General features: G+C 32.5%; 1 protein-coding gene across 2 annotated transcripts; it reads right to left on the reverse strand.

The window, feature by feature from the left end:
* Positions 1–752: 752 nt before the first annotated feature.
* Positions 753–10,075, reverse strand: LOC123220059 (DEAD-box ATP-dependent RNA helicase 28-like). Of its 2 annotated transcripts, none has more exons than XM_044642054.1 (21): positions 9,956–10,075; positions 9,721–9,798; positions 9,257–9,577; positions 8,673–8,852; positions 8,516–8,584; positions 8,316–8,422; positions 7,889–7,967; positions 7,341–7,514; positions 6,842–6,990; positions 6,557–6,652; positions 6,265–6,367; positions 6,073–6,135; positions 5,694–5,755; positions 5,372–5,468; positions 3,941–4,059; positions 3,818–3,860; positions 3,458–3,559; positions 2,707–2,805; positions 2,535–2,612; positions 1,691–1,956; positions 753–1,084 (listed from the first exon to the last, which is right to left on the reverse strand). In XM_044642054.1, exons 3-21 carry the CDS (start codon positions 9,548–9,550, stop codon positions 1,069–1,071), a joined length of 2,196 nt encoding a protein of 731 aa, XP_044497989.1. In that variant the 5' UTR covers positions 9,551–9,577; positions 9,721–9,798; positions 9,956–10,075; the 3' UTR covers positions 753–1,068. The 2 variants fall into 2 exon arrangements, with proteins under 2 accessions (XP_044497989.1, XP_044497990.1); XM_044642055.1 differs by having other exon boundaries at positions 9,721–9,758; positions 9,956–10,027.
* Positions 10,076–14,674: the final 4,599 nt, after the last annotated feature.

Consider the following 14,674-nt stretch of genomic DNA (forward strand, 5'->3'; position numbering starts at 1 on the left):
CAAAGTTAACTTAAAAAAACTCGTATCTCAAAGTACTTGACAATAATCAAATTAAGCCTAAATCAATTAGCCCTCCACTTAAAAAACAAAGGTTTGAGTAGATATAGAATGATTATTTACTTGAATCCAAAGGTAGGATTTTGTGTAATCATCACTCATTATACAATTAAATGATTTAATTATTTATTTTACCATAATAAAAAAAAAAAAATTGGCATCAGCTGCCAATTTTAATAATAAAAATAAACTCTTACCCCTAATTGTTCTCATAAAAAAGTTGATGGGATTAATAAATCTATCTCATAGGACGAAATTTGTTAATATAAGTTTTATTTTCATCAATGTAGTATTAAAATGGAAAACCACAACCTCGGCAATTTCATGTTAATTTTAAAGTACATTTTATCAAGTTTTTATATTTTATGCTTCTTGAATCAAACATCTCTTTGCATTCAGCAAACTGAAACAGAATAGAGTTAAAAAATCAAAACCCCATTTGGGATTCAATCTAATAAATGAATCCAAAGTCTTAAAACCTAGACCAAATTAGTTAATTTGGCCGGAAACTAATGTCAAATTCAATCCAAAGCGTGACTACAATCCGTTTTAGTCATTAGTTTGGATTGATATGAGATTAAACTGTATGAAAAATGATAATTTAACCATCGGATCAAACCACTCTAATCATCATATTAATGTCAAATGACTGAATCCGTTTTAAAATTTTAATTATACACTCGAACCTAAAAACATTGAATCCAAAAAATATAGATTTCCTTTATGATAACACTATCATCAAAATAAATTAAATTCTATGATAAAATACATAAAAATTGATATCATAAATAAAGGATCAAGTACTGCATCTCAAAGCCTGAAGAAAAAAGCAAAATTTTCTCCCTATTACTCGCTCCCCCAACCCAATATTATGGATGCAATTCACTACAAAAATTTCAAACTCCTTCTCTAGTACCTTAAAAATGATACGCAATGGGTCTACAAAACTTATCAGTCTGTCCTTCATGATGTACACCATGCGGGAAATCTTGAATGTTGATACAATGAGCACTACCTTCGCTTGTAACTGCAAAACCAATCGAAAGTGAAACATAGTCGGATCAATGGCTAAATAGTTCATTCATGCTTGCACATGAACATAATAGCAAGGCAACAGAAAAATTAGTTTAGAATGGGGACTTAATGCAGTGTGACCATGCAAAGCAACTATTGTTTCAGAAGGGGAACACACGAATAAACAACATGAATTAACTAGACAAAGGGAACTGCAATAAATAGCAGGCATTTGATCACAAAGCAGAACAAAAGAATCAGACTATTCCCCTTTATTCCCTTTTTAGTTCAACTGGATGATGGAAATCAAACCACGGGTGTCAAACACATTTACTAGAAGCCTCAGAACTTAAGGTAACAGAGAATACAATGAAAGTGATTGGTGGAAAGCCTGCCAGAGTAGAGAGAAAAGGTTGTAGAACTGCAATGAACTTCTTATAGAACTCAAAAGACATTAGGTAATTTTTTTCCCCCTTCTGATTTGCTGGACCTAATTAGAATTATTGGGAAAATTTGGATTTTCAGATCTTCATTTCAAGTTGGAAACTAATTCAAGCTAGAAGTACAAATAATGCACAGGGGAACCTAAACAAGGAAAGAAATATGAGCTAATTCATACCGTGACTTGCTCTTAAAAGATTTCTTGGTCTTTTTTCCATTGCTTCTCTTCTGCTTCTTTTCACTTATGTCACTCTGGAACAGTTCCCTCATCTCTTCTGCTCTGGGTTGACTTTTTTGGGAATTACGTTTTGTTTTCTTAGTGGCAACCTTTGAAATCTTGCCAGCATCTAATGCCTTCTTCTTAGCTTTCACAGCTTTTGCTCGTCTGTAAGCCAGATCAACTAAAGAGATTCCAGCCTCATCTTTCTTATCTTTTCCCTTGCCCTGCAGATTTATAAATGAGTACCACACCACTTCAGAAATAAAATGACAAACCGTTACATTAGAATTATAAAATAATGATAAAACATACTGCAGTTCAATGATTTCATAATTAATTCAAAAAGAATAACACAACAATAATCATGCCTACACAAAATTGCAGGAAGAAGCCAAAGGATAACACATCTTTGTTGTCTACAAACTCAAACTTGGATGAAGGAGGTAATAAGAGAAAGGACAGACAAAAGGCAACAGACCAGAGAAAGACTCTGCAGGAGTTAGACAAAAAGTTTAAGCTTAAGGTTCGCTGTCAAATGAATTTCAGCTACAATCTTGTTGGAGTATATAAGCCCCACATTGGGGAAAAATAAAAATGAAAGGCTATGTAATGTAATGGGTATTTAAGTTAGATTGACTTAAGTTATTTTACAACTGGAGCTCAAAATATGTTAAAGCTCATAATTAATAAAGATCTCATTTCACACTCCAAGTTTAAAAGGCCCAAGACTTTTAACAAATCTTAAAATCCCCAATCCAATTTCAACACAGGTCTGAACACAAGAGGAATTAAAGAAGCATACTTTTTCATCTTGATAATCATCCTCCAACATTTCTCTAGCTGCTTCCAGTTTACGACGCTTCTTTCGAGGCAAATTTTTCTATTAAACAAATATACAAATGAATATCACAACCACCATATCAAAAGTCGCTAATCAAGAAGATAATATAGCTGAAACTCAGGATTGTTACTACCTCACGCTCTCGTTTCCTCTTCTCTTTCATTTTAAGATCTTCAGCCTGTTGGGCACTGATTACCTCCTTTCTAGAACCTTTTCCATTTTCAATAGATGCCTGGCAAAAAGGAATGTAAAGATCATACAGCAATTGAGAATAGTCCATACCCAAAAAAGGAGAAAGAAAGAAGAAAGAGTAACCTACCACCATATTGAAAGGCAAGTTTTATTAACCTCCCTTGAAATCAAGAAAATGTCCTTTTGAACCCCCAGATTTAAAAATTAGCACTAATTATCAGGCAACTATATCTTTCTTTAGAGTTTTCTATTACAGTTCTATTTCTTAGGCTCATACCAAGGCTGAATTAGGCCAATTTAGGTTTTTTGTACCTGAAAACAGAGGTGGGTAATATGATGGAACCATTTTGGTTTGAAAATGAAAATGAATAAATAGCACCATTAAAAAGAAAAAAGTGCTTCAAAATGAAAAATAGTCCACTTCACTAGCAGACAGGGAATGAGAGATGATAACAGCTAAAGTTCTGCTTTCTTCTTAAAATATAATAAAATAAAATAACAATAATGTAGAATCAGGTAAGCTCCTTAATAGAACAGCCATCATTTTATTAACAAGATATCATCTATAATAAACAACCTTCTTCCAAATTAGAACCATATTTATCACGAATCCCATATAAATATTTAGCAAGAAATTGCATCATCCCAAACATTTATTATATGTAAAGGCAAAAGATTAGAGGCAAGATTACCTTAGCTTCCTTTGCTGCAAGTTTTTTTTCCTTTTCTGTCAGAAACCAAGTTTTTTTAGGGCGTGAAAAGATTTCTTCTTTGTGAGCAATCATATTTTCTGCCTGCATGTTTTATCGGAATGCATGAAATTTGAAAAAAAGTAAACTTAGAGAACAAATTCATATTAACTTGCAACATCGAGTTCAAAATCACAATAAAAAGATAGAGTGCAGTGGCAATCCAATTAACTTGCTCTCGAAATGAGAACCACTTCTTTTAATCATACCATGGTCCAAAAACTAGAAAAAAAAGGGGGAAAATACAAATTTATATTCTTCAAGATGTCAATGCTGAAGTTGCATTTGAATAGGATAACGTACCTTTGTTGCTTCCATTTCAGCTTTTCTCAGGGCCATCTCTTCCCTGTGCATTTGGAAAACTATTAGTACAATAGAGAGATAAATAGTTTGTCAAAGAAACCATACAAGTGAATACAAAAAAACCTCTCTTCTTGAAGGATGGCAGCTACTTGATCTTCCATCTGCTCAATTATTTGAGACCACTTGGTAATTGATTGCTCTGCAACAATTCGGCTCTTTAACTTTGAACCAACTCTCTTAGCCTAAAGTTGGAAATAATATTTTAAATAAATTATGTTCTGAATTCACTCCAAAAATAATATATTTAAACATATAATTTCTTATAAGAAATGCCTCATTTATTCATATAAAGGAACTTCTTAAGAAAATTAACATAGTTGAAGAAAGAGTTAAGAACTATGAACAAGAAAGATCAATCTAGGTATTATTTGATGTTAAGGTTCCAAAGTGATCTTTCAGACTCGTCCTCATTCTTTACAGCCGTCAGAACTGTCAATAACAAACTAAGTAATTGGTTCATGCATACTTCTCAAATCAGGGTCCTACTTAGAGTTTTTGAATTCTATGAAGCCGGATCTTATTGGGCCTACTTCAGATCCTCATGTTCTGTTTCAGCTTAATGTGTATCACAGCATAGTTCAATGTAATCGTCATCAGTTGATCATACAGTTTTCACGTAGTTCTCCATTGCTAGCTTCAGCCATAGCATTGGTTTGCTTTTATCTGTTTAGGACATCCATAAATTAAAGACTAATCGATAGAAGGGAAATGATTAAAGGAAATTTAAGGGTCAGTTCGATTTGTGATTCAAATATAATTTTCAAAATCTAAAATACAGTTCAAATTTTTGAGTTGTACTTTCATATTTTTAATATTTTAAAATTAAAAACTGTTTTAGATTAAAAGATATAGAAAACTGTGAAGATGACTTTTAATTGTTTTCTAATTTTACGGTAGGCTTTTGGATTGTATTTAAAAACTGTTTCTGAAAAAAAATCAGACATTTTTAACAAACACATTTTCATAAGATATGCTGTATCCTTGTTTTAAAATTTAAAAAAGAAAAAAATACCGCTTTCAAATTCCATATCAAATGGGCCCTAAGCTTTTAAACTTAATTTTGGGCAAAAATGTAGAGTTTCTGTAATTAAAAAAAAAATTTGAAGAAAAACAGAAAACAAGAGAAATAGCTATGAAGACTACCCTAGGGTACCCACATATGCTTGAAGGAAAGACATACTTAAAGTCAATCAGCCAAGATATAATCCACCTCAGATGGGACCAGATTCCACAAAAGCCAATGCTTAACCTCTTAGTTATGTGAAGGCCACATAAGTCAATTACAAAGGACTTGAAATACAAACTAACTTCTGATTTAGATGCCCAGTAAAGTAATTTTGAATTGATTAAATGAAGGATTTCACAAGGTTGACATTACAGAAGCTAAATAGATGAACACCCTTAAAATAGCAGAAGATCTATATCCTAGAAATAAGAAGACTAATAAAAGGATAGTCAGGTCCAAAAAAAACAATATGGTAAAATATGACTCACAATGGCTTTTAAAAGGGATCGATCATTGTCTGTCACAAGCGTAACAGCATATCCTTCTCTGCCAGCTCTTGCTGTACGACCCACTCGATGGACATAGCTGCAGCAAGAAATGAAAGCATAGTATTTACTAGAAAGCAAAATGTGAGTCAAGTTTAAGTCAGAGAGTGCAAAAATCAGGGCTCAGCAACTTTAGTTCTAATAGTGTTTTACATTGTTCGTAAGAAAAGGAAAATTAGGATATAAATGTCATTCAATAAATATTGGTGGTAGCAGTGGTAAGCATATCTCTGACCAGCAATATAAGAGATAACTCGGTGCTTACCTGGTAAGGTCTCGGGGACATGCGTAGTTAATAACTGTTTGAACACCAATTATGTCGAGCCCCTAAAAATGGCATAAAAAATAGGTGTCAGATAAAGAATACCACCTACTATCACTCCAGCTCACAAGAGTAAACTGGCCATTTTTGTCTGTTTATTAATTCACAAAACAGCAATGTGAGGGAGGGCATGATACAAAGATCATGCAAATAATTTCACATAAAACCCCCAACCAAATTATAACTGAAAGATTCAGAACAAGAGAAAATAGAAGATGATGTTGGAGGGAAGTATAAGAAACTTAGAGTTGACAGAAAGAAAACACGTGCAACTGTGGTGAAATTACAAACATATGTGATATATTTCAGAGTCTCAGCTTACACGAGCTGCCACATCAGTTGCAATCAAAAAATCAACTTGCTGCTTCCTAAAAAGTTCCAAAGCCTACAAAATCAAATATGAGTTAGCATTAGAAATGTCAAAAGTTCAATAACAGCCAACAAAACAAATTCTCCAATGAGATAACATTCTAGCACATAAAAAAAAAAAATTGTAATGATATGATTTACTCACATCAAGTCGCTGTGCCTGAGTAAGATTTCCATGAAGCTCAGCTGCTTTGAAGCCAGCCAATCCAAATAAAATCTTTAACCTATGTGCAGCCTGCTTAGTTCCACTGCCAAAGAAATTGAAATGTCACTACATATATCTGATATCCCCAGCAATGTAGATCAAACAAACATATGAAAAGCTAAAATATGAAGTTTGGTATTTCTAAAACACATTCAACTGTAAAAGGATTTATGTTGCTATGTAGTCACCATAATTTCAAGAAGATAATAAGTCTATGTACTGAGAATCAAACCTGAAGATGATCACTTTGGATGTGAATGTCTTCGAGCACAATGAAAGAAGAACAGCTTCCTGATTTACTTCACGCATTCTGCGTATTCTAACCACCCTGCAGAATAGAAATCACAGAACTTGATCAGTTGGATAGCATTTATAAAAAATGCAACCACATGAAATTATTTACTTTCAAAATAACTTGTACTTCCTAAACACCTCAGATCAGTCCATGTTAATAAAAACTTAACATAATATAATAAGCAAAAAGAAATTAGAAAATTGAATAAAGTCAACAAATTACTCTTCTGTCAAAGTAGCAGGCCGTTTTGCAGATGGGTCTGCCGACAGGCGCATGGGTTTAGTCAGAGAAAGCTTTATAAGCTCATCAACTTCTTCAGTCATTGTAGCTGAAAACAGCATAGTCTGTCTCCTTTTGGGGCATAAGCGAACCTGAAAATAACTTAAAATTGGTTAGAAAGTTCTCAATTAAACTATCAGCATGTCTGAAGATGAAAGATTTAGCAACAATTTCAACAAACCATTACCATCTAGATTTTTCTGCCTATTCTAAGCCTCTAACTACTAATTTAGAATTTTCTAATCCATGTATTAACAGATAAAACCCCATAACATATGCCAAGAATAGAGATATTACTCAAAAATTAGTTACTTTTGTAATGGAAAAAGAACAGAGACTTTACATACTTCAACAGACACAAACCTAGCAGATTTTACATGCCAGAAAAGGACCGATAAAAAACTGCAGCTTATGTTATAAAAACTTATTGAGGAACAAGTACCAGCTCATGAATTTCAGCACTGAATCCTAGCTCCAGAAGACGATCTGCCTCATCGAGGATTAAAACTGCAAGATCATCCAAATCCACAGACATTGAATTCCTTAAGTGATCTATCATACGTCCAGGAGTTGCCACAACAATATCTGGCATTGATCTCAATGCTGTCTCTTGCACCTAAAATTACCATGACATACATCACAACAATACAATTGATGAGAAGAGATAACACTTCAAATATATACAATTACATGAATAGAAAATTTTCAAAATAACTAAATGAATCATATAAGGAAATTGCAAATGGCCAAACGAGCATCTCTTGCTCTTATTAAAACTAAGAAAATATTTCCACATTGTCTAATGAAAACAGAAATATTGCAAGTTTGCAGTCTGGATTTTTTTCTTTTTTGGAAGAGAAAAAAGAAATTTAAAGCATAATAAGAAAGCCTAGTCATTATATAAAATGATTGAAATTAAATGAGTAGCAGAATAATGAGCCAAGAGATCGCGAATTATGAAATTGAAGAGATGACAAAGTATGCACAAACCTTTGTTGAAAGCCCACCAACAACCAAGCAGCATCTGATATCAGTAAATTGAGCAAGTTTCTCTATCATACTGTGAACCCTATTAAGAGAGAAGTTATTTTTAAAGAATAAAAATCTAATTAAAAAGATAAGATAATTTTTTAAAGAAAATTTCATAATGTTCACTAACAGTCACATTCAATTGACCAGGAAGAGATAATTTTGCAGGTTATCAGAGGCACAAAACGGGTAAAAATTGGGTAATAACGGTATCTTAAGATCCAAAGATATAAATTTTGCAGTTTCTATCAATTTTTTTGGCACTGTTTGTAGCATGATTAGGAAAAATATTTTAAAGGTATGGTATAAGCAAAATTACAATTAGTAACATTTGTAGCAAAAACAAAACTAAGAGGAGAAAGGAATCAAAGTTAAATAAAACACTCACTGTGCTGCCAACTCTCTTGTTGGAGTAAGAATTAGGACCCGTATAGCAGGAATACGTTTTGGACGAAATAACAACCTCTCCAATGTAGGTAAGGCAAAGGCTGCTGTCTGTTACAATATATAAAAGTAAATTTAAAAAACAACTTTAAAGGACATAACCAATCACATGTCAAAAATTTATGGATTAAGCAAATAGAATACCTTCCCGGAACCTGTAATTGCACTCCCACAAATATCACGCCCAGTCAGTGCTATAGGTATACCTGCCGCCTACCCAAACATATAAACACAACAAAATATGAATTCATTCGATGAATTGATGATCAAATTAGAGAAACAATGCAGGTACAACTTAAACCTGAATTGGCGTGGGTTTTGAGTAGCCCAACACCTCACATGCACGAAGCAAAGGGCGAGATAAATTGAGCTCCATGAATGAATTGGCATGAAATGATGTTCCTTCGGATGGTGCAAAAAAAGATTTACCATCAGCAGCATTAGTAGTCTCATCATCTTCATCTTCCGGTTTATAATCCTCCTAAAGAAGGTAATCATATATTTCAATATCACAATCTTATTGTGTGTAAAGAAGAGTTCAGAAAACATTTAGAGCACTTTTGAATGGTTAAAGGACTTTTGTAGCATTTTCTTAGCACTTCTTGAGAACTTAAATAACACCAAATGCTATTTAAGGATTCACTGAATAGTTGTTAACGTTTTTAAAGAATAAGCAGTTTTCCAATTAAAAATAGTGTTAGAAGTGTTCTGTTAATATTAACTCTATATGTGCTTCTCTGTAAAGCACTTATAAACAATTTTACTCAAATGCACTCCAAAAGTTCTTTCTATTAAATATAAATTAAAAAAAGAGCTCAAACGTATCCTTAAATTTGAGAAAAAATACAAAAGGTTATAAAATTGAAGCTGAGAGAGTTCAATTACTTGTTTATCCGGTTCAGAATCAGACTTATCCTCATCAACAGCTTTGGCAATGGGGACTGAGCGCTGCTGAAGGGATTTGGAGATTTTGAAATCAATGGAAGTTGTGCTTCGACGAGTATGCTCTTCAGCTGCAGACTCAGAGTATAAAGCAAAGTCCCAGGGAGATTGCTTCTGCCTATTCGGAACTTTCTCCTCTTCCTCGTCTCCTTCTCCTTCCTCTTGTTCTTCCTCTTCAGATTCCAAATCTTCAATTTCTTCATCACTCGGTGGTTCAAACACAAAACTTGAACCCATGTCCAGTTACTCCAAGCTCTCTCTTGTCTTCAACAAAACAAACAAATGGGTCATTGTAATTAATGCATGACTAAAAAACTGAACCTGATGAAAAACTTTAAATAAACCCTAAACCCTATTTTTTTTTTTTAAATATACCCTAAACCCCGCTTTATTTTGCAGAAACTTACTTAAAGATGATAGGCCTGGACAGTCAGAAGTATTGAACCTGATAAAAGCTTCAGATTAGCGCAATTTACCGACTAAATCTGAGAAAAAAAATTATACATAAAAATATGAAAGACTCCGTCAGAGAAAAAATATATGGAAACAAAGTATGAGATGAAAATAATATCTGTGCCTAATAAGAAACCCAAGCATCCAAATCGGCAAGAAACTCAAATTAAACTTAAAAAAAAAAAAAACCTAAGTGAAAAGAGGCGAGGGGGTGGTGGTGGTGGTGGTAGCGCCGGCACCCAAAGTGACAAAGACCAGCTTTTTGCGCAGAGAAAAAACGAGGGAAACAAAAATATTTTGCAGTTGTGAAGGGTTAAATGAAAACCCGATCCGTTGGTCATCATACAATTTTGACCGGACCGGGTCAGGATCCAGTAGAGGTGTAATTCAGCTAACCTATTTAAGTTATAGCACCAGCACGATACAGGATTAGTTGACTAAAGCTGGATTTAAAAATGTATTTTTAAATTCTATGATTTTAAAATTTTTATATTGAAATTTTATTGTTTATAAATTTATTAAATATTTATTAAATTGAAAATCAAAAAATAAAATTTTATCTGTATAAATATATGATTTAAAATTTTTATTAATTTATTAATATTTTATTTGAATCAAATCATAAATTTACGGGTTTATTAAACCTATCATTCTCAAGTTCATATTTGATTTGATTAGTTGCAAATTGCTTCTAAACAGTTGTACTCAGATAAAAATTTGAAGTTTCTAATTAACTTGTACTTTGGTGATTATTTCTTGCCAAGACTATGATATTTCTTATTCTTTAATTTGAAATTTTTATTTGTCATCTATTTGTATTAATGAAAATTAAGTGATTAAACTTATTTGTTCTTGATAAAAAATTAGAAGGATAAAAAAAATAGTCAAAATGCTTTAAAATGTCAAGTCTAGCACTAGACATGTTAAGAGGTCGGTCTGATCCAAACGTCATTTTTTTGGCATAGCCCATGGTGGTTTGATATGCATTCTAGTAGCTCATGGGTCGAGTTGTAGGCCTTAAAGTTTGGCTTATGGGCTGGCCTGCCCAATATGATATTATGCATAATTTTTTTAAATATTTATTAATTATTTTAAAATTTTTATTATTTATTTATTATTATATAGTAAATCTAAAGGGAATTCAAAAGTATTCATTAATGTTATAAAAAATTAAAAAGTAATAATAAATTTATTATTAATTTTTTTGGAAAATCAAAAGATAATGTTGGAAATCAAAATTTATTAATAATTTGTAATTATTCTTATAGGAAAAACTAAAAGCTTAGTATAAGAAATCCAAAAGACATAATAAAAATCAATAAAAAATTGAAAAAAATAAAAATATATATAATTAATAGGTCACCCATCAAAAGCTCATGGACGGGTCTATTAAAGACCCAACATGACATGACCCATTGTAGCATGGGTCGTGTTGTGGATCTATATTCTTGTTACTGTGCGGGTCTAGGGTACGATATGGTGGGTCATATCAAAGCTAACCCAGCATAGCCCACTACTGTGTCTATCTTTTACCATCTAAGTATAATCAAACATATTTTTAATCAAATTATCAAAACCACACATCTACCATTTTTTTCCTAAAAGTTATGACGCTAAGAATTTGTGGTTCACAAATACTAAGGGAAAAGGTTGGATTGTGATTGTCTTACTGATGGTTTCAATAGAGAACACCTCATTGTTGGTAGTTTTGAAGAACTTTTTGTATGGTCTCCAAAATAAAGATGGAATCACACTAAGTTTAAGAATGGAGAGGCAACGCTTGTGTCGATGAAGACTATCACTTTGATTGGTTTGTCATGTTTGTGCATAAGCAATTTGATTTCCACTGAGGGTTATGGTTGATAAGAACCTTGGACTGGTATCATTGAAACACCATAAAAGTCATAATCTCTATATCAGTATCTGAGTTTGAATCTTGAATTGTGAAATCAAGATCAAAGTGTTTTGAATCAGTTTCTAAAAACAAGGATTCAACATCATGAGATTTGAGACTAGCCATTTGAGAAATCTGGTTTATCACCTCTTATTCTTCCTTGAAGGACAATTCTTAGAGAAGTGTCCTTTCTTGTTACATATGAAACATTGATCATGCTTTCTTGAAGTTTTCTTTCTCCTAAAAAATCTATAGTGAGGTTTGGTTATTTTGAGGAACTCTGACTTATTTCTAAATTTGAGATTATATCTTTTGTAATGTTTCTTTCTACAAGTTTTGCATTCACAATGGCTATCCTTATGAGAACATTTGATTCGTAAGTCTATCATGTCACAAATCTTGTCAAGCGTTTTTCCCAATCTATCAATACTTGATATAAATTTTGACTTGATACATAATAGCGGTAATTGGCCTATGATAGTTTGTTACAAATCTCCCAATGATGTTTAAGCCAACATTCTTTTCTAGTACTCTAGATACTTTAGAGTCTTGTTACTTAAAGGTTTTAGAAGTTGGTTCAGGTAGGCCTACTTCAAATTTGGATCATCGATGCCTTTAAACAGATAAAATCAAGCACGAGCCTTCTTGAAATGTTTTTCTAAGTTTTTGGATGAAATGAGAATAATATTTCAATTTGAAGTATTCTTCTCAAGCTTGATCAATGATATGTGTTAGGTTTTCCAAAAATTCAATATAAATGTGGTAGATAAATTGATCTATATCTAGGAGTTAAAGTATCTACATTTGTCTGTATTGATCAAGTGCAACTACTATTCTTTTAAGTGCCTGTGGAGCAACAAAATTGCACAACACTTGGTTAATTATGGCACCAGGTTTCAGGAGTTCAGTATTTAGTCATCTAGTCATTTCATGAATACGATTCCTATGTTGAGAAATAAGAACATCATTAAAGTGAAATACTGGAATTTTGAATTTGAACTAGTTGTAAAAGGTTATTGTTTTGGCGTCTAGTCTTAAGGAGAATCTTGATCCATAGTGGACTGATTGTCTCTTTCAAGAGAATCTGGTCATGGCTACGATATTTGTCTTAGTTCATAATTTCCAAAAAAAAAATTGTTTGCAATTCTGGGTCAGATTCATGAGAAGCATAATTTGATAAAGTAAATAAATTTTTGGAGGAATTGGTAAAATCGTTGGAATCTAGATTTTGAGGGTTTGATTATGCCATGAGATAATTACTAATAGGGTTATTCAAAATGGCTTGTTGGGGAGGATAAAGGTCTTGTGGTTTTGATATAGGAGTAACCATTGGGGTAGTAGAAATGATTACCGTTTTGTCTTTGTCTTTAGGTGGGATTGTTGGATGTAATGATTGTGAAGATACCTTTGGCTATTATGGAGCATTTAAGGCTCTGTTTATCAATAGAGAGGAGTTACCAATTAACTTTTGGTAATTTTCAAAGTTACTTGTGGAAAATAACTGTGGTTGTTTTGGCAAAAGTGAGGGAGCAACAAAGTAATATGTCATAAATGGGAAAGTTGGTGGAGTTACCACCATAGGAGATCTTTGCATCATGGCTTCCATGTGAACTAATGGAGTTTTCAAAGATTTTATTTCTTGTTGTTATGTTTGGAAAGGAATTTGGAAAGCAATACAGAACATGATGTCTTTGTGTACTTATTGGATTCTCAATCTTAATGTATCAATTGGCTATATGATTATATGAGTTTAAGAATCAAGCTTTTGTTCAATTTGTTTGACTGATATCAAGTAGGACTTAATTTTAGGCAACAATATTTTGAGATTGCTAGTTTAGAACTGATTCTACTGGACTAATTTGCTCTCAAGCTCCATCAGCTTTGATTGCTTGTGGATTTTTGACCTTTCAAACTTGTGTAGTTTTGTAAATGGGATTTACTGTTTGTTAAAAAAGAGGAAAATCCATTGGTTGGAACATTATAATATAAGGTAATTGGGGAGAGGAAAAACTTATTGTTTAGGTTTCTATTGCATCAAACATTTTTTTGTTTGTCGTTTCTGGTTTGATACCTTAACAATAGTTATTTATTACCTTAGAGGTGGAAGAGGATCATCTAGTTCTTCTGAATTTGAATTCAAGCAATTATTTGGCCATTTTGATTGTGGCATAAATGGGTGATCAGTCTGTGGATCTTTTTTTTCACAATAAACAACAAATCATATTTTCCTGATGGATCTCCAAAAAAATCGTATCCAGGTACTCTTGCTTTGTATATTTGATAAAATAGTTCTTGTTGATTGGCATTTTTATTTCTTTGGGTGAGGTGTTGTTTGGATCTCTCCAAGTGATATTGATTCAAAAGGTAAAATGGGTGTGATCTTTTTGTACATGACACACATCTATAATTTAGATCATCTAGATCATAAGGATAAAATAGATAGATGGTTTGGTCTTTTGAGGTGAAACCATAAATTTCTTATTTTAGCTCTTCTGAAATTTCTTCACATGTGAATTGTGTGAGAGAGCAAATGATGGAAAAGTAATTTCTTTAAGTGATTGGAAGGATATCGATAACCTTTCACTAGAAGATTTGTTATATTGTGGATCTATAGATTGGATCAGTTGAGCTAATACAGATACCTGTTATATTTGTTCATAGGTAATATACCATTTCTTTAGAATTAGTTCCTTAAACTTTTTTTTTGGCATCTATTTTGGAACTAATGTACAATAAGGCTTTCAATTTGTCTCCACATTAAAAAATATTGCATCATGGGTTCCTTCAAGGGTGGCTATATCCAGATAGTGATTCTAGACTCAGTAAGCTTTTTGGTAGTGAATAATGGCCATAAGTGTCTGACATTGGGGAATGACACTTGTAATTTGTATCTAAATTTTCATTGCACTACAAAGTTGTGGACCTTGTAATGACATGCAGAAGTTTGGAAATAGAGTCATTATTATTGTTCCAACATTGAGTGTAGTTTAAACAATACCAAGATTAACATATTC

Source organism: Mangifera indica, chromosome 7 (genome assembly GCF_011075055.1).
Source record: "Mangifera indica cultivar Alphonso chromosome 7, CATAS_Mindica_2.1, whole genome shotgun sequence".
In the NCBI taxonomy this organism is placed as follows: Eukaryota; Viridiplantae; Streptophyta; class Magnoliopsida; order Sapindales; family Anacardiaceae; genus Mangifera; species Mangifera indica.